We start from the raw sequence: 26,126 nt of genomic DNA on the forward strand, positions 1-26,126 counted from the left end.
TGTGGGGGGGGGGGGGCGTGCCAAAGAAAACTTTCGCCCTGGATGTCACAAGGTCTAAAACCGGCCCTGGGAGGGGGGCGCCGAAACATGCCTTGCTCCAGGCACCATGACACCTTGCTACACCTCTGCCTGCATGTACCTGTGATCCCAGCACTGTGTCCAACTGTGCAAGCTGGGATCCAGTGGTTGCAAAATTCACGCAGACTGTCAGCTGGGTAAGCTTCAGCTTTCACAGCTGACCAATGGAATTGGGAGTCTGTGAGGCCAGGAAGTCTGCGTGGTGATATGCAGACCCTGAACTTTCCCCTCCCAGCAAACAAGGACAACATGCTCTCATTTTTGCAGGAATACAGGCCTCCTCCCCACCCCCTCAATGTCACTGCCTGTCAATCAGGAAGAGGGGAACTACGGACCTGAGCAGAATGGTCTATGCACAGCCACAGATTTCCAATAATCGTGAATCAGCGAGCAGTGGATCTCCTGCATCCAGCTGTGAATCAGACCCTAAGCCTTACCCTATTTGCAGCCTAACCCTAATTGGATGTGTTGACATTTACAATGTCAACGTTCTAAATGGCGACATTTTGATTATTTACATTCTGAATGTTATCTGAACCCGTTGTGACTCTGCAGCTGAATAATGAGCCAAAAGAACGGACCCTTTCTTTATAGCTACTGTATGTCGTATGTAACATAAAATCATACAGGGTTAGGTCATTGTTACATTGTGGGGTTTTTTGTTAAATAGCTCATTAATTATCACAGTGCATATATTTAAAAATGTTTTAATTATGATTTTGCTGTCACAAGTCTTAGAATAGTCACTGACTTAGATAAAACATGTCCCCAGACTTTTGATTTAAAGTATACGATCCTTTTACCTCAAATAACCAGATTTGCCCGTCATATTTTAAGCATATGATCCTCTGGATTTTAAGGTGAAGCTCCACTGTGCCGCATTATCATGTATCGCTGCTCCCTCGCATAACACGTCTTATTCAAAGCACGTATCTGTTTCTGTGTCCTCTCGGAGGTGACAGTACACATCTGTGCTGATTTCTCTGCTCGGAGAGTCTCTATTACATGGAAAGAGAAAAACCTCTTTCCCTTTTACACTGCAGGCATAATCCTGCAGGAGAGGAAACCGTGGTTCTAGCTCAGAGTGACTCATACTATAATACACGTGGCCACAAAAAGCGAGTTGCAATTTCCATTCCTTAACCCTCCATCAGGCGCACCTCTGGAACTCCCAGGTTCAGGCGCAGTGCACCTGACAGGCGCCTGTTAGAACATCGTCATTAGCACCTAATTAACTCAATTCTAACGCTCTTAAAGTGGTCAGTGACCTTTATTAGGTCGAAATCTGTTTTAAAAAACCTCATTTATTAACCACAAAGTAAGTAAAAGAAAAAATACTGAAATTTGAAGGCGCAGTATGCCTGAGAGGCCACCCTGGACAAACCTACATATTTCCGCAAAATATCTACAACCTTTGTAATTTTCATTCATAAAATGAGAAAAATAAACAATTGATAGATGAAAATAAAAGGAAATATGAACCTTCAAAACTCATACGAGTTTGGGCGCAGTGTGCCTGAGAGGCCAGAAGGGTAACTACTGCACTCCACGCAGGCGGCGGGAAAACTGACTAGGGGGGGTTTCGAACAGAGATAGCAAGGTACTAGGAGGGACAGGCCCCTGCACCCTCTTGGGGCGGAGAGGGGAGTGAGAACAGCTTTGCTGCACCTGACTGAGGGTTAAGACTTTTCACTTAAATTCACTGCTGTATATCTAGAGTGAGTCTGTGCTTATTAACCTGGTCTTAATATCAGGCAGATGGGCTTATAGTCACAATCATTCTGCCTGTAATCAATATGGGACAGTTCAAAGTTGGGATCTGCTAGGAAGAATTTGTTTTTTGTTTTCTTATTGTTTGTTTTGTATTTGCATGGTAATGGCATTAAACCACACACACATATTATATTATAATACATTTCCAATAATGTTAGTACATGTGTTAACTGCATTTATTTTATTTTATCTGTTAAAAGTGCAATCTAAATGTTTTCAAAATCTGCCTGTATTTCAGTGCATTACAGAAAATCTATAAATTCTAGGTGCCTAATGGACCTTTATCCAGCCAGAGGGCCTCAGTGGTGAATCGCTTGCATCATGAAAGAATAGGTTTAGAACAGGTCATTTCTCTGACGCTGAAGTATTCATGGACTGTTGCTCAGCACTAAGCTCTGTAAATTACATGTAAAGTAATCAACATTTCAGTAAAATTTTCTTTGAAGTTGCATTACCAGCCACGTAACATTTATCATATGGTGGCCGCTCACCGTGACCATTTCACTGGGGTCTAGTATGTTTTTTTCTCACAGCCCAGGCTATACACAGGGGTGAGTGCTGAGGAAAGTTGCAATGAAGGGATTGCATTTTGTGATTAGATTACCCTGCTCACACACTTCCTCTGCAGCCATTTATAGGCGTTCAGCAGGGGCCGTGAGGAGGGGCCACCATAGAATCAAGGTTTTCATTGTGATAGTGCAGCTTCACATTATATATTTATTTTAATTTTACATTAACATGGTCTTCCCAGAATTCATTTGCAGAACCACTCACAGCTAAAAAGTGGGATTTGATTAAGGACGTCGTCCAGGATGCGTTTACTGAGCCATGTTGGCTTCATGCATCCAAGACCAGGAAGATTAGGACTCAGCAGTGGTATTTTGCTGAGTGGAGGGAACAGCTGCGCTGCCTTGACTTTCTGGTGAGGTCTAATAGAGCAATCACTGTTTCAGCTTCTAACATTTTAACCGTTTGCCTCCAGTTAATTCATATATTTTAACTTATTCTGTGCTCTTTAAAGGATAGATAGATAGATAGACAGACAGACAGACAGAGCAGAGGAACCTGATTTTGGGATATTGACATATAGGGGGTTATTCAGTTGTGGCTGGAATTGCTTTGTGTGTCGCAGAGTACGGATTAATTCTACCTGTGTGCATATGGGTCTTGCGATGTAGGAAGGACAGCAGCAGACTGACAGTGATTGACAGTCTGCTGCTATTTGGGGTGTGAGGAGGCGGTGGCGTCTGCCTCTGTTTCCCAAAATAGAGGCGTGGCGGCGACATTTAGGTGGAGGAAAGAGGCCAGGGATCTCTGTCGTTGCATAGAGATTTCCTGGCCTCTGCGACAGGTGGCTTGCGTGTCCCCATGGGCGTAGCAAGCCACCTGATGCTGAGTGATTGATCTGATGCTTGCATCTTAGGACACAGGTCGGATCACTGCTGCAACAAGACGTGTCAGCTTGTAATAGATGCCTTCTGCTGCATTACCATACAGAGATATAGCAACTTCAACCATCATCTGAATCGGGCCCATATATATCCAAAAAGTAGGGGTGTCTGCTCCATTCTCCTGCAGTACACACTAGACAAACCCTTGGAATAATGCATGTCCGCGCTGTAAGTGTTTTGTCTTAATGTACTTCACTCCTCCTTTCTTTCCCTGCCTAACCAATGCATGCACATTGCATGCATTATTGTGGGAACTCTGCACAAGACACGCGGTCACCCCCTGAGGCTAGAGGACAGAAAATTTCCTACCCAACGTAGGAAAGGTTCTTCACAATAAGGATTTGGAACTCTGCCAGAGAAAGTAGTAATGGTGGAATCAGTAAATACATTTAAAAATGGTTAGATAAATTTCTAACTGAAAAAGATATCCAAGGATATAGCATTTACAATAATTATATTTCTCTTACGTCCAGAGGATGCTGGGGTCCACATTAATACCATGGGTATAGACGGGTCCTCCAGGAGCCATTGTCACTTTAAGAGTTTGAGAGTGTGGGCTGGCTCCTCCCTCTATGCCCCTCCTACCAGACTCAGTTTAGAAAATGTGCCCGGAGGAGTCGGTCACAGCTAGGGGAGCTCTACAGAGCATAATTACATATCTGTATGATCTGCTGATAAAGGCACCATCCTAGGAGAAGCTGTTACAGTCCATCATTCTCACGACCCACCTGCTCAGGGAACATGGTTGGATCCTGAATCTTCCAAAATCAAATTTGGAACCAACCAGGAGGTTGTCCTTTCTGGGAATGATCTTCGACACGGAAGTGCAGAGGGTGTTTCTTCCAGAGGAAAAAGCGTTTGTGTACAAACAATGGTCCGGGATGTCTTGAAGCCAGCCCGGGTGTCGGTTCATCAGTGCATTCGCCTTCTGGGAAAGATGGTGGCCTCTTACGAGGCTCTACAGTATGGGAGGTTTCATGCTCAGTCCTTCCAACTGGATCTCCTGGAGAAGTGGTCAGGATCCCATCTACATATGCACCAGAGGATACGACTGTCACCAAAGGCCAGGATTTCACTCCTCTGGTGGTTGCAACTACCTCACCGTCTGGAGGGCCGCAGGTTCGGGATTCAGGACTGGATCATTCTAACCACGGATGCAAGTCTCCAAGGCTGGGGTGCAGTCACTAAAGGGGAGACCTTCCAAGGAAGGTGGTCAAGTCTGGAAGCCGGCCTACAGATAAACATTCTAGAACTAAGAGCCGCCTACAACTGTCTTCTCCAAGCGGCCCATCTTCTGAGAAATTGGGCCATTCAAGTGCAGTTGGACAATGTAACAACAGTGGCTTATCTCAACCGAGAGAGCGGAATGAAGAGCAGAGCTGCAATGTCAGAGGTATCAAGAATCATCCTCTGGGCAGAAAAACGCGCATTGGCGCTGTCAGCAATCTTTATTCCGGGAGTAGACAACTGGAAAGCGGACTTCCTCAGCAGAAACTATCTCCATCCAGGAGAGTGGGACTCCATCTGGAGGTGTTGACTGAGGTAACAGATCTTTGGGGTGTACCTCAAATCGACATGATGGCCTCTCGTCTCAACAAGAAGCTTCAACGATATTGTTCCAGGGAGTCACCAGGGCGGTGGACGCCCTGGAGACTCCGTGGGTTTTCCAGTCGGTGTACGTGTTTCTACCACTTCCACTCATTCCAAGAGTGCTAAAGCTCATAAGGAGAACAATGGTTCAAGCATCCTCATTGCTCCAGAGTGGCCAAGAAGGTCTTGGTACGCGGATCTTCTGGATCTACTGCTAGAAGAGCCGAGGCCTCTTCCTCTTCGGGAGGACCTGCTCCAGCAGGGGACGTTCGCCTATCAAGACTTACCGCGGCTGTGTTTGACGGCATGGAGGTTGAACGCCAGATACTAGCTCGGAAGGGCATTCCGAACAAGGTTATTCCTACCCTGATACAGGCTAGGAAAGGAGTTACGTCTAAACATTACCATCGTATTTGGAAAAAATATGTATCTTGGTGCGAGTCCAAGAAGTTTCCTGCGGTGGAGTTTCAACTGGGACGTTTTCTCCTTTTCCTGCAAGCAGGTGTGGATATGGGCCTGAGGGTCCAAATTTCGGCCCTATCCATTTTCTTCCAGAAACAGTTGGCTGCCCTCCCTGATGTTCAGACTTTTTTGAAGGGAGTTCTGCACATCCAACCTCCCTTTGTGCCGCCTACGGCGCCCTGGGATCTTAACGTGGTGATGCAGTTCCTCCAGTCGGACTGGTTTGAGCCTCTACAGGAGGTAGAGGTCAAGTTTCTCACGTGGAAGGCTGTCACTTTTTTGGCCTTAGCTTCTGCTAGACGTGTGTCGGAGTTGGGGGCTTTGTCCTGTAGAAGCCCATACTTGATCTTCCATGAACATAGGGCTGAGCTTCAGACACGTCAGCAGTTTCTTCCGAAGGTTGTGTCGGCATTTCATATCAACCAACCTATTGTGGTGCCAGTTACGACTGATTCCTCAATTTCATCAAGTCCTTGGATGTTGTAAGGGCTCTGAAAATCTATGTGAAGAGGACTGCTCGTCACAGAAAATCGGACTCTCTGTCCTGTATGATCCCAAGAAACTTGGATGTCCTGCTTCTAAGCAGACAATCTCTCGCTGGATTAGGTTCACTATCCAGCATGTGTATTCTATGGCAGGATTGCCGTGTCCTACGTCTGTTAAGGCCCACTCTACTCGTAAGGTGGGTTCTTCCTGGGCGGCTGCCCGGGTGTGTCTGCTTTACAGCTTTACCGAGCAGCTACTTGGCCTGGCTCGAACACGTTTGCAAAGTTCTACAAGTTTGATACTTTGGCCACTGAGGACCTGAAGTTTGGTCAGTCAGTTCTGCAGGAGCCTCCGCGCTCTCACTCCCGTTCTGGGAGCTTTGGTACATCCCCATGGTACTAATGTGGACCCCAGCATCCTCTAGGACGTAAGAGAAAATAGGATTTTGGTTACATACCGGTAAATCCTTTTCTTGTAGTCCGTAGAGGATGCTTGGCGCCCGCCCAGCGCTTCATTCGTCCTGCACTGTTACTTGGTTAAGTAATGTTAGGGGAGCCATTGCTATTCCTGTTTCAAGTTTGGTTAGCTTGGCTTTCCTCTTGTTGTGTGTGCTGGTTCGTAATCTCACCACTATCCTCATCTATCCTTCTCTCAAAGTATGTCTGTCTCCTCAGGCACAGTTTCCTAGACTGAGTCTGGTAGGAGGGGCATAGAGGGAGGAGCCAGCCCACACTATCAAATTCTTAAAGTTCCCATGGCTCCTAGTCGACCCGTCTATACCCCATGGTACTAAATGGACCCCAGTATCCTCTACGGACTACGAGAAAAGAATTTACCGGTAGGTAATTAAAATCCTGTTTTTTCCTGCCAGTATACATACGGACTGTCTGACATGCCTACTTGGATGCTGTCACCTATATAATCCTCCACCATTCTTTCAATGGTGACAGTATCATATGCAGTGACAGTAGACATGTCCGTAATAGTTGGCAGCTACTTGAGTCCGGACCAGATGTCAACACTTGCTCCTGACTGCCCTGTATCACAGCCAGCAGGTGGGCAAGGAAATCTTATTCTTTTCCTCGTAGCCCCAGTTGTGGGAGAAAATCAAGGAGGAGCTGTTGATGGTCACATTCCGCTTCAGTTGACAATTTTCTCACCAGCAGGTCTTTGCACCTCTGCAGACTTGTGCTCGCCGGAAAGAAAAATACAACGTATGCTTTAAACCTAGGATAGAGCACGGTGGCCAAAATGTAGTGCTCTGATTTCAACAGACTGACCACCCTTGAATCCTGGCAAAGCGAATGAAGGGTTCCATCCACAAGTCCCACATACTTAGCGGAATCGCTCTATCTTAGCTCTTCCTTCAAATTCTCCAGCTGCTTCTGCAAAAGCCTGATGAGGAGAATGACCTGACTCAAGCTGGCAGTGTCTGAACTGACTTCACGTGTGGCAAGTTCAAAGGGTTGGAGAACCTTGCACAACACGGAAATCATTCTGTATTGCGCTTGAGTCAGGTGCATTCCCCCTGCTTTGCCTATATCATAGGTGGATGTATAGGCTTGAATGGCCTTTTGCTGCTTCTCAATCCTCTGAAGCATATCGAGTGTTGAATTCCACCTCATTACCATCTCTTGCTTCAGCTGATGGCAGAGCAGGTTCAGAAGTATTTGCTGGCACTCCAGTTACGCAGCTGCTGAATGTCGAAAGTGGGCCGCAATTTTTCGAACCACCGACAGCATCTCCTGCACGTCCCTGTCGTTTTTCAAAATATTCTGCATCACCAAATTAATTGTATGTGCAAAACATTGGACGTGCTGGAATTTGGCCAGATGTTATGTACGCACAATATTGGTGGCGTTGACAGATATTACAAATCCCAAGGACAGTCTAAGTGTGGTAAGCCATTGTCCGATGATGCCCCTAAGTTTACGTAAGAGGTTGTCAGTGGTGTGCCTCTTACAGAAACCGGTGATACACAGTGTAGCCTGCCTAGGAACGAGTTGCCGTTTGTGAGATGCTGCTACTGGTGCCGCTGCTGTTGTTGCTGCGGAAGGCAATACATCTACCCAGTGGGCGGTCACAGTCATGTTGTCCTTAGTTTGCCCTGCTCCACTTGTCCACATGTCCGTGGTTAAGTGGACAGTGGGTACAACCGCATTTTTGTGGACACGTTTCTTAATGTCCCTGTACAGTCCAGGAATCGCTTACCTAGTGAAGTGGAATCTAGATGGGATTTGGTACCGGGGACACAGTACGTCCATCGACTGTCTAAATCCCACTGCACTAATTGCGGATACCGGACACACGTCTAACACCAGCATGGTTGTTATGGCCTTAGTAATCCGCTTTGCAACAGAGTGACTGCTGTCATATTTCATCTTCCTCGCAAAGGACTGTTGGGCAGTCATTTGCTTAGTTGAAGTAGTACAAGTGGTCTTCTGACTTCCTCTCTGGGATGACGATCAACTCCCAACAGCAGCAGCGGCAGTATGCGTACTACTGAAGGATCGTCCGGAGGAATCCCAGATAGGAGAGGACTCATCAGTCATGCCAGTGACGTGGTTTGCAGGACTACTTACATTCCTGACTGAGGAGAAAATTGACGTTGCAGGAGTTGGAGGTGTGGATTGCAGGAGCTTGGGTACAACAGGAAGAAGGGATTTAGGTGTCAGTGGACTGCTTACACTATTACCCAAAGTTTCTGAACTTGACAATGACTTATGATGAATGTGCTGCAGGTGACGTATAAGGGAGGATATTCCTAGGTGGTTAACGTCCTTACCCCTACTTAGTATGGCTTGAGAAAGGCAACACATGGCTTGACACCTTTTGTCCGGATTTGTGAAGAAATAATTCCACACCAAAGAGATGGCTTTTTTTGTGTTTTGCCCAGGCATGATAATAGGCTTTTTCATCCCATGTCCAACAACTGTCTCCATTGGTGCCTTATTCAAACAAACCACATCACCATCAGGATCCTCATCGTCAACTTCATCCTCAGCACCAGTTACACAAATATCCTCCTCATTCTAGTGTACTTCTAATGTGACATCTTCAATTTCAATATCAACAACTGGACTGGTGGTGCTCCTCCCAGCACTTGCAGGGGACGTGCAAATGGTGGTCGGAGCCTCCTCTTCCCATACAGTCTTGGGAAGGGATAGCCTAGACATCACAACCGCGGACACACTTGGACTCTCCTTGGGCATTTGTGATATCTCTGAATGCACAGTTGTTTTTTCCTGTGCTTTAACAAGCTTAATTTTTTATATTTTTTGAGAGGGAGGAGGGCTTCCATCCTCATGAGAAGCTGAACCACCAGTCATGAACATAGGCCAAGGCATTAGCCTTTCCATGCCACTTAGTGTCATGATTGGCATATTGCCAATTTAACGTTTCTCATCAGATATTTTTTTTATTTTCTGATTATTAATTTTTGCTTCTTGGATTTTACATGCACTCTATGGTCATTGGCCTTAGCAGGCGACATTGATGGAATTGCATCGTCAATGTCATGACTGGTGGCAGCAGCAGCTTCAACACTAGTACTAGGAACTGAAAGTGGATCCTGACCTTTCACTATTTTTTCCTCCAAATTTTTATTCTCCATTTCACAGGACAGCACCCCTTTATTATTACAGCACACAGAACAGTACCATTTTATTTTCCCAGCACCCCTGTATTTTTACAGCATATAAGACAGGGCCAGTGTACTTTTATTTTAACAAAAGCACCTTTGTATTTGGGCCAGTGTACTTTTATTTTAACAACAGCACCCCTGTATTTTTACAGCATACAGGACAGGGCCAGCGTACATTCATTTTCACAGCACCCCTGAAATTCTACAGCATACAAGACAGGGGCAGTGTACATTTATTTTCACAGCACCCTTGAATTTTTACAGCATACAAGACAGGGCCAGCACCCCTGTATTTTCACAGCATACATGAGGACAGTACCCCTGTACAGCACAGTGTCAGTCAGGATAGCAACACCCATGTACAGCTGCAGCACCCCTAACAGCACATGACACCAGTGACAGCCAGAACAGCACAGGGACAGGACAGCACCCCTAGAGAGCACACATCGACCCCACCCGACACCACCACCCACAGCGAGACAGAGGTCTGTCTCCCTCACTCTCCAAGTCCGGAGTGAAAATGGCAGTGACGCGCAGCTCTTTATATGGAATACAATACCCAAGAGAATCCGACAGCAGGATGTTGACGTTTTGACTCGTTCTGGGATCAGAGTCTGGCGGGAAGTCCCAAGCCGGTCTCTGTTCCCGGCTCGGATCGTGAAGTTCGGGGGGTTCTGTTTTCTGAGAACCGAACGTGCTCATCTCTAGTTAATCGGTTACAATGTCTTCCAAAGACAAAGGTAACAAAGAGGATGTGTGTTAAATGCTTTGTGTCAAATCTACAACGGCTGCTTCAACCAGCCCCTGTGAACCACCCTGGGTGGCTTCTTTTGCACAGGTGTTAATGCGTATAGCGGACCGCTTGTCGCCTCCTGCTTTGCCACCTAATATGGGGGTTCCGCAGCAACTGCCTCATGCATTGCAGGCCCCGGGGTATCCTCCATGGATGAACCCATTTACATACACATGGTGGCTGTTTCTCAGTTGTTGCAGGCAGATTCTCAGTTGTTGCAGGCAGACCGTCCTAAGACAATTATGGCACATAAAAACTATCCTCACAGTCTACACAGTGGTCAAACTCTGTGGATTCCTCAGTGGAAGAGTTGGACACCTCTCTCCCTGGGTCTCCCTCAGGGGAGGAGGATCATCATTTCTCGGAAGGATGATACAGCCCTTGTGAGGGAAGTCAAGTCTCTTTGTTTTTGAGGAGGAAGAACCAGGGCCTGCGCCTAAAACTTCTTTGTTTAAGCATCAGAAGGTGATTAAGGCTGAGTTCCCTCACTGAATATCATGCTGAACTCATGCAGGAAGCTTGAAATGCTCCTATTAAGAAGTTCCTTGTGCCTAAGAGATTGGCGTCTCGTTACCCTTTATTACAATGAGAGTGTGCTACATGGGAAATTTCCCTTCCTGGGGATATTTATGTGGCACTCCTGGTGCGCTCCTACACATTACCTATACCCTCGGCTTCCTCCCTTAAGGATGTGACAGATGGGGAAGTGGGTCTTAAGTCTGTTTTTTACCTTTTATAGGGGCTATTTCTAGACCAGCGTTAGCTTCAGCCTGGGTGGCTAAAGCTATGGAGCATTCGGCTGATGCACTAGAGGACAGTCTGAATTTGGATGGTTCCTGAGACCAGCTGTCTCTTATAGCTAACATCAGGCAAGTGGCTCGATATTTAGGAGAGGCATCCCGGGATACGAGTATGTTGGCTTCCAGGGCCTTGGTGTTATGCACACCAGTGCCAGCAGGAATGTACTGGTGTCTGAACGGTGAGGGATGCAAAACAAATGAACTCACAGACAGACTGGGGAATATGACATTACATACACAGAAGGTGATAGGGTAACAAAATAAACACAAAGTGAACAGAGAAGCCCAAAGGCTAAGAAACTGGGTGTCTCCCTAGTATTAGGAATGCTCAGATGGAAAGAAGCGAGATGTAGTGATTTAATACGTAGAGAACCCGAAATGCTGTTGCTAAGGGCAACAGCAAAACCCTAAAGGGTTACCAACGGGTCTGGCAGTAAACTTCTTAGTCAGAGATGGAATAATAGACACAAGGAGAGTCTCCACAATCCTAGTCCTCACTTGCAGTGCACTGGTTCAGCTTACTGCCACTAAACTGACACCTGAACACCTTGCACAGTGAGAAAGGATTTTGGCAGGCAAGTCTGAGAATACAGCCACAAACTTGCTAGGTTCACAGAGTAGCAAAAGAACCCCAGCAGGTTAAACGACTGACTCCAGTCTTACTGCTAGGTCTGGATTGGCAGAGTGTAATACCAAATCCCAAGGCCTATTTGCAGTAAGCAACAAACAAATACAAAGTTTACACAGTACTAGCTAGCTTTCAGGAACTGACTAACCAACAAAGATTCAGCAGCATCTGCCTAACCTGAGAAGAGGGTTTATATAGCAGGTGCTGTCCACGCCCCACTCAGACCTCACAGACTGTGAGCACAAAAACCAGCACCGGATCCCCTGCCGTGCACAGAGCCTGTAACCACTGCACAGCAAAAGACCCGAACCGGAGTATCAGCTACGCTCAGGTTACTCCGCTAGCACTTGTCTCCCGGTTGCCATGACGACGTGGCAGCACAGAGCAGGAGACCCTAACACTTGGCTACTTCAGTGGTATCTCACCGTGTGCTCAGGCTACGCTCCTGGAAGGCGGATTCAGAGTCTAAAAGAGCACTGGAAGCTCTGCCTTTCGCTTGAAACATTCTGTTTGGCGCGTAATTGGATAAGATTGTGGCTATTCAGGCAGCTTCCAAGTCTGCTTTTTTTTACCATCAGCATCTAACCTGAAGGTTGGAACATCTTCCTTTTCAGTTTCAAGGAAAAGCGAAAGGGCAGGCTTTTTCATGGCAGGTTGTCTCCCTCAAGGTGGCTAAGTTGTGGACTAAGCAAGCCTGGATAGCCAGACACCTGGCCCCCAAGCAGAGGTTTAAACCCTCCACCTGACAAGCCGGGCCTCCTCCTGGGGGACCCCAAGGTAGGAGTCAGACTTCTGCAATTCGCAGCCTCATGGCACCAGTCAACTACAGACACATGGGTGCGAGAAGTGGTCTCTCACGAGTATGCCCTTTCATCTGTGAGATGCCCCCCCAGCAGCTTTTTTTGCACCTATCCTCCATCTGATCCATGTGCAGCCATGGCGGTCCAAGGAGCTGTTCAGTATTTACTCAACGTAGGGATTATTATCCTGTTTCCTGAGAACAACAGGGAAAGGATTTTTACTCCCCCCTTTTCCTGGTTCGGAAACCCAATGGGACCTATCAGCTTATCCTCAATCTGAAATCTCTGAACAAGTTTTTGCGGGTGCCCAGATTCCGTATGAAAACACTATGGTCTATTGCTCTGGCATCAGAGCCAGGGGACTTTATGGTATTCTTGGGTATTCAGTATGCCTACCTACATGTCCCTATAGCACCCGCTCTTTAAAGATTTCTCCCCTTTGCTGTTCTGCAACAGCATTGGCAGTTTCAGGCACTACCCTTTGGGCTGGCTACGACTCTATGGGTATTTACGAAGTTGATGGTGGGTATGGCAGCCAGGGCCACAACTAGGTGTGTGTGGAGGGGGCACCGCACATATCGCTGCAGGGTCGGGGGCCCTGTTGGCGTCACTTCTCAGTTATCTGTTTTAATTACTTCCACTTGCAGCTTTCCCCCTTTTTGAAGCCCAGCATCTCCTGGCCGCCCCTGTGTCTCCTACCCTGGCCCATTCTGTTGCTAATACCTATACAACATTCATGAACTGAACTTGAGATGTCTTTGTTTTTCAGTCACACTGTCCGTTATTACATTTCAAGATGCTGACATACCCGGGATTCAAAACCACTGCCTGTGGCATTGCAGTCACACAATCTATTCATTGAGCTATATGCCCTAATTCTAAGCTAGAGAATTCTAACTATTTGAAGCATACCTTGTACATTGTGAAAATATCAGCATTGCAGCTGAGTAGATCTATGTACTGTGTGGCTGCAAGAGATTGGATGTGTGGCTGACACTACATACTGTAGATCTGCTCAATTGCAATGCTGAATATTTTTTTACAAAGTACCAGTGGCTTCATTTAGTGTTCATAGTTTCTATGCAGGATCAAATAGCTCAATGAGTAGGGTGTTTGATTAGAAATCAACAGGTTATAGGTTTGAATCCTAGGTATAGCAGTATATTGAAATGTGTTATTTAATACAGGTTATTGTAACTGAATAACAACGAGCTCTCACGTTAAGTGAATGAATATGGTATAGAGATATGGTATGGTATAAAGAGGATTACAGTGGTCTATAAATGTGTGTGTATGTAGGAAGGGGCATCATAGTATGGGCTTTCTCTGAGATCAATTTGTCAAGCCCCTTCCCCACGAGGCATGTGCCTTATGTCCCAGTTGTGAAAAATGGGGGGGGGGGGGGGGCGCCAATTCTCTCTCTGGCACAGGACACCAAAAAGTCTAGTTACGGCTCTCATAGCAGCTCAGCTGCATCGTCAAGGGAACAGGGTGCTCCCATATTTGGACGACTTGTTACTCCTGGCATAATCTCAGGAGGTTTTGCACTGCCATCTTTGAATATCCATGGCCTTTCTACAAACTCACAGGTGGCTGATCAATTGGAAAAAGTCCTCCCTTATCTCGTCACGGATGTTGCATCTAGGGGTTCTCCTGGATTCACAGGAACAGAGGCTCTTCCTGACAGCAAAGTTGCCAGACTGCAGTCAGAGGTCTGTAACTTACTGCACAATCAGCGGGGTCCATACATTTGGCAATGCAGGTTCTGGGGTCCATGGTCTCCACCTTCGATATGGTGGAGTATGCCCAGTTTCACTCCAGGCCCCTACAACATCTGATACTGTCCAGGTGGAACGGGCAGTATCATCAGATCACGGTCTCTGGAGGTGTGTCTGTCTCTCACCTGGTGGCTACAGACGTCCCACTTGGACAAAGGACGGCCATTCTGGATTGGGTGGTCCTCACCACGGATGCCAGTCTCTGCGCATGGGGCGCAGAAACTAGTCCACACGTCTTTCAAGCTCTGTGGACTCCAGCCAAAAGTTTCTTGCCAATCAATGTCCTGGAACTTCGGCCAGTTTACAGAGCTCTTGTTCAGGCTCAGGATCTCCTCTAGGGCAGGCCTGTTCAGTACGACACCACCACCACAGTTGCCTATCTAAACCATCAAGGGGGCACTCGCAGCCATCTGGCTATGGCAGAGGTGGAGTGCATGCTCCAGTAGGCCAAAGCTCACCTTCCAGCCATCTCAGCGGTATTTCTGCCAGGAATCCTCAACTGGGAAGCAGACTTCCTCAGTCGGCGGGATGTCCACAATGGCATATGAGCTCTGCACCCCGTAGTGTTCCAAAACCTGGCAAACAGATGGGGTCTGCCGGATTTAGACCTGGTGGCCTCTTGTCACAATCAAAATGTACAGATTCAGGACCAGAGAGCTACAGACAGCCTTCATGGACTTTCTAGCTGTACGGTGGACCTTCCATCTGTGATACCGGTTTCCTCCAATAGCACTTTTACCCAGAGTTCTTTGCAAGTTCAAGCGGGTAGAAGGTACCGTGATAGTGATAGCTCCCAGATGGTTTGCCAATCTCCAAAATCTGTCCATGGACATGCCATTCCTACTGCCACAGTGACCAGACCTGTTGTCTCAGAGTCCCTGTCTGCATCGGGACCTGGCTCAACTGTCTTTGACGGCTTGGCTTATGAGTCACCAGTCCTCAGAGCTAAGGGGTTCTCAGATGCAGTGATACAGACACTGCTGTGGGCTCATAAGCCATCTTCATCCCACATCTATTACCGGATTTTGCATGCTTATTTTCAGTGGTATGCACGTAGGCGTTATGATCCTTGTGCCTTTAGGGTCTCCAGGATACTGGCCTTTCTGCAGGCAGGGTTAGACCTTAGTCTTCGCTTAGCATGAAAGATGGCTCCACTACAAGATGTGTGTACCTTTTTTCAGGGAATACTCCATATCCAGCCTCCCTTTGTTCGTCCAGTGGCCCCCTGTGATTTAAGCCCTGGTCCTTCAAGCTTTTAAGACTTCCCCATTTGAGCCTTTAGAGTCAGTGGACCTTTGGCCTAATTCAGATCTGATTGCTGGGCTGCGTTCTTTGCTCTCCTGCGATCAGATAGTCACTGCCTACAGGGGGAGTGTATTTTCGCCGTTGCAAGTGTGCTATCACATGTGTAGCCGAGCTGTACCTGCGCAACCCAGGACTTACTCCTCCAGTGTGATAAGAACAGGCTGATCGGGGCCGGAGCCAACGTCAGACACCCTCCCTGAAAATGCTTTGTAACACCTGCGTTTTTCCGCACACTCCCTGTAAACGGTCAGTTGCCACCCACTAATGGCCTCTTCCTGTCAATCACCTTGCGTACGCCCATGCGATGGGCTTTTTTGCACCTTCCCGTCACTGGCCAGCGATACTTGTTGCTGTTGTCCATGCACATGTGCATTGCGGTGCATACGCATGTGCAGTCAGGATCTGATCGCCCGCTGTGCGAAAACGCACAGCAGCAATCAGATCTGAATTACCCCCCTTAAGTGGCTGCCGGTAAAGGTGTTATTTCTCTTGGCTATTGGCTGTGCGATAAGGGTGTCTGATTTGGGAGTGCCTTTGTTTCTGATCTTCCATCAAGATAGGGCAGTTTTCTGGACCAAGGTGGGTCACCTTCCGAAGTTGGTGTCCAAGTTTCATCTAAATACGGAGATAGTGGTTTCAGCCTTTCAGTCCTCAGATCTGTTGGCTGGAGAGGCCTTATTGGATGTGGTTTATGCACTAAGGATTTATGTGGAACATACCAGAGTGATCAGGAAAACAGATTCTCTATTTGTCCTGTATGTCTTCCATAAGCGAGGTTGGTCACCTAGTAAACAAATGCTGTCCAGGTGGCTTTGCATGACTTGCAGAGGCTTACATTCGAGCTGATCTTCCTGTTTCGGATACAGTCTCTGCTCATTCTACACATTCAGTAGGTCCCCCATAGGCAGCTCACCAAGGCGCTACTGCTGAACAACTCTGCAAGGCAGCTATGTGGTCTTCTATTAACACGTTCTTGAGGTTTTATGCCTTTAATACCTTTGCCTCTCAGGATGCTTCCTTTGGGCATCAGATTCTCCCATCTACTGCTATAGGACATTCCCAATGTAAGAACTGTGGATCACTATAGACCCTGACGAAGAAAACAAGAGTAGACTTACCATGGTTAACGCTTTTTCTTAGTGGTCAATAGGATCCATATGGCGCCCACCCTAACGTACCTGTCTTGGGGGGGAATATTTTTAGTTTTTTCCCTTTTTGATGTTTCTCTCCTCTGTTATGTGGGAGAGTGTACCTTGTATGTTCAGGTCTTCCTTCTCTCCTGAAATCCTGCTCCTGCCTTGGGTTTAACAAAACTGTCTCCCCTGGGCCGGGGTATATGAGGAAGAGGACTGGAGCATCCTGGGAACGAAAAGCTTAACTTCTACCCCTTACACCCCAATGTAAGGAAAGTGGATCCTATGGACCTCGAAGAAAAATAGTTAACCATGGTAAGTCTACCATAACTTTTGTTTTTCGGCAGTCTGCGGAAAACAATCTTCATCAGCTTTAGGAAAGGCCTCTTCACAGCCAGGGTTGCCATCAGAAATTGTGACAAAATAGGCAGCGCCGTGCCGTGATGCACACTATGTCATGTCACACGTCATGATGTTATATATAGGTGGAGCGTCATAGACCTGCAGGAACGATTCACAGATGGCTGAGCAGGCTTGTTTTTAAGATTAGTGTTTTCTAGATATTTTTTCCCCCAATCCTATTGTTGCCTTATATTTTTTCACCCCCCAGGTCATGTTCCTTTAAGCAGATTGTCTCCTAATTACTCACTGTAATGACTGATGCAAGTACAACAATCAGATAGTATTAATCCCTCTGCAAGTGGTGCAGTTCTGTCATAATGAATTACTCTTTTTATACTGGGTCCTGTGAGGCAAGCAGCTATTTTTGACTCCAATTGAAGTTGAGGCCTGTGTGTAGTTACTCAGTTTTATAAGCATATAAAATGGTGCTTTACAGATGCCTGTCATTCCATACAGCTATTTTCCCATTCCATGTCTAAATATACCTTTGCCAGAACCTAGCCACATTTAGAGTGAATATAAATTGTATTTATGAGTGAAGGGAGAAGGGCGCTCTTTAAATTCCACTGTGCGACTCCCTTTGTAAGAGAGGAGAAAATAGCAGCCATTTATTTATGGAGACATGTCAGATTGCCAATACGCAGTGCTGCTTGCTGTGTTTCCATCACAGTCATTTCTACTACAGTACATGTGTAATTGTAACGCAGCAATACAATAAATGCCTAAATACAAAATGTATTATGATTCTATCTGTATGCAGTCCAACTTCTTTTCTGTCACCAAGTCAGTAATTCATGTGTAGTGACAAATTGTAGGGTTTCTCCATACTAAGCCAAAGCTGACGTTTATCAGAATTTGTTCACTTATAGAGAAGGTTTAAAGGGAAAAAGTATGATTTTCTGTTCATGTCCTTTGACAGACATCTGCATGTGTAGGTTCTAAACTTAACATGAAAGTTGTTTTGTAAATAGTTCTCTTCTATTTTTTTTCTTTTTTGTCTTTTTTTTTACAATTGTGTTAGAACTAAGGATAGACAAGAGATTTCCAGGCATAAAACACCACACACTTTGCCTTAATACACCATATGGCGTTGGACACATGGCGCTTGTAAGCCACTCCAAAAGATGTAGCATATACATCATATGGCACGAGACACCTGGCGCTTGTAAGGCACTCCGAGAGGTGTAGCATATACACCATATGGCACAAGACACCTGGCGCTTGTAAGGCACTCCGAGAGGTGTAGCATATACACCATATGGCACAAGACTCCTGGCGCTTATAAGCCATTCCGAGAGGTGTAGCATATACACCATATGGCACGAGACACCTGGCGCTTGTAAGCCACTCCGAGTGGTGTAGCATATACACCATACTGTATGGCACGAGACACCTGGCGCTTGTAAGCCACTCCGAGAGGTGTAGCATATACACTATATGGCACGAGACACCTGGAGCTTGAAAGCCATTCCGAGGGGTGTAGCATATACACTATATGGCACGAGACGCCTGGAGCTTGTAAGCCATTCCGAGAGGTGTAGCATATACACCATATGGCACGAGACACCTGGAGCTTGTAAGCCACTCTGAGAGGTGTAGCATATACACTATATGGCACGAGACACCTGGAGCTTGTAAGGCACTCCGAGAGGTGTAGCATATACACCATATGGCACAAGACTCCTGGCGCTTATAAGCCATTCCGAGAGGTGTAGCATATACACCATATGGCACGAGACACCTGGCGCTTGTAAGCCACTCCGAGTGGTGTAGCATATACACCATACTGTATGGCACGAGACACCTGGCGCTTGTAAGCCACTCCGAGAGGTGTAGCATATACACTATATGGCACGAGACGCCTGGAGCTTGAAAGCCATTCCGAGGGGTGTAGCATATACACTATATGGCACGAGACACCTGGAGCTTGTAAGCCACTCCGAGAGGTGTAGCATATACACTATATGGCACGAGACACCTGGAGCTTGAAAGCCATTCCGAGGGGTGTAGCATATACACTATATGGCACGAGACACCTGGAGCTTGTAAGCCATTCCGAGAGGTGTAGCATATACACCATATGGCACGAGACACCTGGCGCTTGTAAGCCACTCCGAGTGGTGTAGCATATACACCATACTGTATGGCACGAGACACCTGGCGCTTGTAAGCCACTCCGAGAGGTGTAGCATATACACTATATGGCACGAGACGCCTGGAGCTTGAAAGCCATTCCGAGGGGTGTAGCATATACACTATATGGCACGAGACACCTGGCGCTTGTAAGCCACTCCGAGAGGTGTAGCATATACACTATATGGCACGAGACACCTGGAGCTTGAAAGCCATTCCGAGGGGTGTAGCATATACACTATATGGCACGAGACACCTGGAGCTTGTAAGCCATTCCGAGAGGTGTAGCATATACACCATATGGCACGAGACACCTGGAGCTTGTAAGCCACTCTGAGAGGTGTAGCATATACACTATATGGCACGAGACACCTGGAGCTTGTAAGGCACTCCGAGAGGTGTAGCATATACACCATATGGCACAAGACTCCTGGCGCTTATAAGCCATTCCGAGAGGTGTAGCATATACACCATATGGCACGAGACACCTGGCGCTTGTAAGCCACTCCGAGTGGTGTAGCATATACACCATACTGTATGGCACGAGACACCTGGCGCTTGTAAGCCACTCCGAGAGGTGTAGCATATACACTATATGGCACGAGACGCCTGGAGCTTGAAAGCCATTCCGAGGGGTGTAGCATATACACTATATGGCACGAGACACCTGGAGCTTGTAAGCCATTCCGAGAGGTGTAGCATATACACCATATGACACGAGACACCTGGAGCTTGTAAGCCATTCCAAGGGGTGTAGCATATACACTATATGGCACGAGACACCTGGAGCTTGTAAGCCATTCCGAGGGGTGTAGCATATACACCATATGGCACGAGACGCCTGGCGCTTGTAAGCCATTCCAAGGGGTGTAGCATATACACTATATGGCACGAGACACCTGGAGCTTGTAAGCCATTCCGAGGGGTGTAGCATATACACCATATGGCACGAGACAGCTAGCGCTTGTAAGCCACTCTGAGAGCTGTAGCATCTTTTTCTTTTAATTCTGCAACTTATTTGCATCGTAGATGCAGCAAAACACCACGCAAAATATACTACTGATGCTGGGCTGGGAATTTAATTGCATAGGAATTTGTTTTAAACACAGTCGCAGATGAAGAACAACAAAACTTGGTGTGAGAAAGCTGTGGGCACTGCATTGTAGCACTTCACATATCCGAATCATTCACACCCATTCACATGTACAAATGTCCCACATAAAACTGATCAGTGCAGTCTACAGAGTAGTATTCTCCCTGCCAGCTGATTTATTTGTGTGAAGAAAATGCACATTTTGAACAGAAAAAAGATGCCCGTCTGGGTTGCCTGGGACCTGGCGGGTAGAGGGAGGCTATTCGGTGTGACTGAAGCCACAGTGTACGAGGACACATCTGTAGTTCTTCTTTTTAGGTGAGGGAAGTGTTGGATAAAATGTTAGTTGTTTGCTGGACTTATCCTTTAAGTTCTGGACATGGCTAGGGTTCTGTAGGTTTCCTTTTAGTCAATTTAGGGGTCAAGTCGCTCTTCATGTTGGGGCTAATCCCGATAACTCATATGACAACCAAAGTAGCCCCAACCTCACCTCCTCCATTTCCGTCCCCCCAATCTAATTTGCACCCTCAGTCCAAAGGGAAAAAGATTACATAGTATGACTGTATGTGATTGCTAAAGCAAAATTGGCTTTGGATGGTGAAATTGCCAGGATGTAGTTATGTGTCACAATACTGACGCCTGCATCCCGTCCCCCCAAAATCCAGACTGTCGGCATGCCGATCAACAGGGACTATTCCCACTCGTGGGTGTGCACAACACCCATAGAGTGGGAATAGAACCTGCACTCTCCACCGATCCCACAGTGTGGCAAGGGGCTTTGTTGCGCTGGCAGATCTCCCCCCTCCCCCGCCGGCATTCTAAACCCCGGGACTCCGGCGTTGGTATGGTGACCGGCAGGATCCCAAATTCTGGTCACCCATACCAAACCCTGATTGCCCCATGTGTTGTGAAGAATATGGACTACAAACTGCATACAGTAGTATATTAGTGCTATATTCTGTAAATACAGGTCGCTAATAAGATAGTTAGAGCTCATTGGTTTTCTACCTTGTGCTAGTATAGAGCATTTTACAGTACGTCCATTTAAAAGATCAGATAGGGGAAAATGAGTTTTAGGTAACCTGATGTGGGACAATAGGCAAAACACTATTATTGCATATACAAGTCCACGTCTGAAGAATAATATATTATTAGCATGCAAGATTAGTACAGTAGAGGAGAATGGCATATGCAAACCAAATTGCAGTCAGTATTTGTTATATAGTTCCATAATGTACATGGGAAAGTGTTTAATATACAGTTAGATAATCACTGTATGGAACAGCTACTGTATATAGTTTTTTCTCTTTTTTTCTTTTAACAGTACTAATGTGCAAACATCCTATTAGCTATCTGCAAAATTTCAGGACAGTTTTGTGGAATAGTTGCCACATTTACCACCTGACCTTTGGTGTTCCTAGCCATACCCAACCACAGCACACAGTACAATCACTGACCATTGTCATCCCAGATCTATTCCGAGTCTATATATTGTGTAAAATGTGAGTTTCCAAACCCATTGTGTAAGGGTAAAGCTCAAATACAGCATCCCTGGAACTCTGCATCTCAGTGAGACCTAGCCATAATTGTGCTTGTCTCTCCATCCTATGTACAGACAGGTGTGTGCTCAGTTTGCTTCTGAATAACTCTCAGATGACATCAGACTGTGGGGCATTGTGCATTTATGTGTCTCTGATTAAGGCCCAAGGTGACATTTTACCTACCCCATATCTGTAACTCAGAATACTTATTTTCATGTTATTTAAGCTCCTTAAGTAATCAAATGAATAGACTAACTATGTAGTTATATTTGTATACCTGTTGTATGACAACCAAAAGGAATTATGTGCTGAACATAATCGGAGACAACCATTTTTTTCAGTTGATACCAATGGCTAATTTAAATAATACCTACTGTAGGACAGCACAGCAATATGTACAACGCAAAGAGAGGCATCAGTTTATGCCGAATGTTCTCCAGAATGGTATGCCTGCTAATAACTGTACATTGCAATTAGGCATTCACTCAAGCTGTAGTATTAATGTTTTTAGTACAGGTACACTAGGTTAATTTCACATAACAATATGTGTGTCCTAACTAAGGGAGAGATTTATCAAACCTTGGAGAGAGAGAGAGAAAGTGGAAAGAGATAAAGTACTAACCAGCTTCTATCTGTCATAGATAGACCTGTATAGACAGGCTGTGTTTGACAAATGACCATACTTTCTCTCTCCAAACTTTGATAAATCCCCCACTACGTTATTTAAGAGAAAACATCATGATACTATGATATATTTTATTTGTGCACTTGTCTTAGTTGTGAATCCCTACAGTCTCATATTTTTATCCCATAAATAAGCATGCACAGATGGAATGAAAACAATCTCCGGTGCTGGAGGTTCCTGTTGCAGCTAACCATTTTCCAGATTTCTGTTTTGGCCTGACTTCTCTGATCTCATGTCCCCTCTTGCTCAGGGTTTCAGAACTCTATGCTTATGAAATTTCAGGTTCCTTTCATACTCTCGTTGCATGATACTGTACCTGTCTTCTTTTGTCCAAAGTCTGATCTGTGGCTTTTGTTTGTGTGACAGGAAGAGCAAGTTGGTGAAGCAGATAATGCTGATGACTTGGAGCTGGCGCAGGATGAAGGGGAGGATGCTCTGGATGTAAAGAAGAGAAGAGATAGATATTACTGATTTTATTTTTTCAACCTGCACTAAGATGGAGCACTGAACAGGCCATGTAGCATTAGAGGGCATTAACAAGCTGCACATTGAGGTCACTGTAGACCTGGATTTCAAGCCTGGCATTTGAACAGCTACACTCGACATGGCTCTTGATGTCCGCAGTCCACTCCTGGGAGAGGAGGACTGGAGCCACACATGAGTTACACGGCTCTGTTTGTGCTGCTCTAACCATGAGAGCACCTTTCTCTTTCTATAGCTAAATGAAGAATAGAAATATTTTTCACCTTGATGTGCAGGTCATTCCGACCTCTTCAATTCTTTGAACAGTTATAAGGAACTAAAATGGATGTCATCGACTTTGATACTTATTTGTTGATAATCCAAACACTAAGGAGAGAGCGATATGGTCTTAATTATACAACAAAGCCTTTTTTTATATATATCATTGGTTTATTTGATACTTAAATACCAGTTAGGTTTAATTAATAATGCGTGTGTATGGATTGTACATTAATTGCTTTTTCTGTATTTGTGAAAGTGTAACATGGCCAGATAAATAATGAAGAGATCATCATTCCTGTTTATTTACAAATTGCATTATATGTTGGTGGATGTTTGCTCAGTTGTACATTGTCCAGATTATACATCACTTATCTACATACCTTGTTGGCTGAAGTACCGCCCATAATTAGACAGAGGTTATATATCCAGCTGTCCTTTAAACTGAAAGGACTCCAGTTTACATAAATGTAAGACAAAATATATATCTTTTAAAAATGTGCGGTCCAAGAATATTGGGCAACCTAACCAATTCAACAGACAAAAAGATTGCAGAAATACTGCAGTGTCCACTATGGGCGATGTCTGTCTTTGTCATCTTGCATCTACTGCCTTCAAAATGGCATTTGTAATCAATTAATCATGGTGGGCATTTACACTTCTAATAATGAAGATTAAGATCCTTATTCAGAGTCAGGGGGATATCCAATTATCCCCGGTAAAACATTGGGTCCGAAAAACGGCCATTTTTCGGACTCGATGTTTTACCGGGGATAATTGGATATCCCCCAGAGTCTGAAACTTAATTACAATTTGCACAGTCAATCTAAAATATAAAGGTTACTTGCAGTGTGAAATAACTTCTTAAACAGTGCTCCTGCTGTCTTTCTAAATGTAAATAAATGGGTGTGTCTTGTACAGCTGCGGCCATCATCAGTTGCGTAGTAATCTTTAGTAGCTTTGCAATTATCACTGAACTTTTACACTTACAACAGGGTCTCTGACACCATCATAAGGCTGTATTTAAGATTTTTCTCATGTCACCGTTTGCGATGACATACAGTACCCTAACCATACCCTTACTGTACTTTCCTTGCAGTCACATTGACGCCTACTTTCTACCAGTTCTCACCCATTCCAACCCTGGTCTCAGCCTCCTTATCGCATCAAAGTGAGAAAAATAAGAAGTAGATTCAGAAAAGTCACACACCTGCAGTGCGAAATACCGTAATTAGAGACTGAAAAAATAGGATTTTAATACCTACCGGTAAATTCTTTTCTCTTAGTCCGTAGAGGATGCTGGGGATGCTTCAAGAACCATGGGGTATAGACGGGATCCGCAGGAGACATAGGCACACTTTAAGACTTTGATTGGGTGTGAACTGGCTCCTCCCTCTATGCCCCTCCTCCAGACTCCAGTTTAAGTAACTGTGCCCAGGGAGACGGACATTTCGAGGAAAGATTTTATTGTTAAACCACGGTGAGCATCTTACCAGCTCACACCTCAGTATGCCGCCGAACATGGCATTCAATAGAACACCAGCCGATGGCATGAAGAATATGCAGCAATACCCTGACATAAAGCGTAACACAACCTGTGTGTGGAAACACTACCAATAACAGCATAACGCATGCCATGGCATGAACATCATCAGCAACAGGCTGACTTAAACACAACACACCCTGTGTGTAAACATATCCAATAACTGCAGATACAGTACGCACTGGGACGGGCGCCCAGCATCCTCTACGGACTAAGAGAAAAGGATTTACCGGTAGGTATTAAAATCCTATTTTCTCTTACGTCCTAGAGGATGCTTCAAGAACCATGGGGTTTATACCAAAGCTCTAGAACGGGCGGGAGAGTGCGGATGACTCTGCAGCACCGATTGACCCAACAAGAGGTCTTCCTCAGTCAGGGTATCAAACTTGTAAAACTTCGTAAAGGTGTTTGATCCCGGTCAAGTAGTAGCTCGGCCAAGCTGTAATGCCGAGACCCCTCGGCCAGCCGCCCAGGATGAGCCCACCTTTCTAGTAGAATGGGCCTTCACCGATTTCGGTAACGGCAATCTTGCCATAGAATGAGCCTGCTGAATTGTAGCACAGATCCAGCATGCAATAGTCTGCTTGGAAGCAGTAGCCCCAATCATGTTGGGAGCCCATAGGACAAACAGAGCCTCTGTTTTCCCAATATGAGCCGTTCTGGCGACATAGATTTTTAAAGCTCTGACCACATCGAGAGACTTTGACTCCGCCAAGGCGTCAGTAGCCACTGGCACCACAATAGGCTGGTTTACGTGAAATGATGAAACCACTTTTGGCAGAAATTGCTGACGAGTTCTCAACTCCGCTCTATCAGCATGGAAGATTAAATAGGGCTTTTGTGTGCTAAGGCCAACATCATGACTACTTTCCAAGTAAGAAATTTGAATGCAACCTTACGTAAAGGTTCAAACCAATGAGATTGCAAGAAATGCAACACCACATTAAGATCCCATGGAGCCACAGGGGGCACAAAGGGAAGTTGGATGTGCAACACGCTTTCAAGAAGATCTGTATTCCTGGAAGGGAGGCCAATTCTTTCTGAAAGAAAATTGATAAGGCCGAAATATGTACTTTAATGGAGCCTAACTTAAGGCCCGCATCCACACCTGCTTGCAAAATATGGAGCAACCGCCTCGGCGGAAAATCCTCCGTAGGAGCGTTCTTGGATTCACCCCAAGACCCATATTTTCTCCAAATACGGTGGTAACGCTTTGCCGTTACTTCTTTTCTAGCCTGAAGAAGTGTGGGAATGACTTCACTGGGAAT

The 26,126-nt window shown here is 45.8% G+C and overlaps 1 protein-coding gene and 1 long non-coding RNA gene across 5 annotated transcripts in view; one reads left to right on the plus strand and one right to left on the minus strand.

Moving 5' to 3' along the window:
- The window catches only part of LOC134966339 (uncharacterized), a 63,798-nt gene extending 40,789 nt beyond the window's left edge, over positions 1-23,009 (minus strand). Inside the window, exon 1 of the long non-coding RNA XR_010188627.1 lies at positions 22,891-23,009. This is a non-coding gene — a long non-coding RNA (uncharacterized LOC134966339). The remainder of the gene's footprint in view (positions 1-22,890) is intronic.
- The window catches only part of LOC134966338 (Golgi integral membrane protein 4-like), a 504,615-nt gene extending 480,380 nt beyond the window's left edge, over positions 1-24,235 (plus strand). For 2 of the 4 annotated variants that reach the window (XM_063943006.1, XM_063943007.1), the window contains exon 14: positions 22,941-24,235. In XM_063943006.1, the coding sequence (XP_063799076.1) occupies positions 22,941-23,045 (105 nt within the window). In that variant the 3' untranslated portion in view covers positions 23,046-24,235. The remainder of the gene's footprint in view (positions 1-22,940) is intronic. The other 2 variants (XM_063943009.1, XM_063943008.1) reach the window with 2 other exon arrangements.
- The last annotated feature ends 1,891 nt before the right edge of the window (positions 24,236-26,126 follow it).

This window comes from Pseudophryne corroboree, chromosome 10, assembly GCF_028390025.1.
Source record: "Pseudophryne corroboree isolate aPseCor3 chromosome 10, aPseCor3.hap2, whole genome shotgun sequence".
NCBI lineage: Eukaryota > Metazoa > Chordata > Amphibia > Anura > Myobatrachidae > Pseudophryne > Pseudophryne corroboree.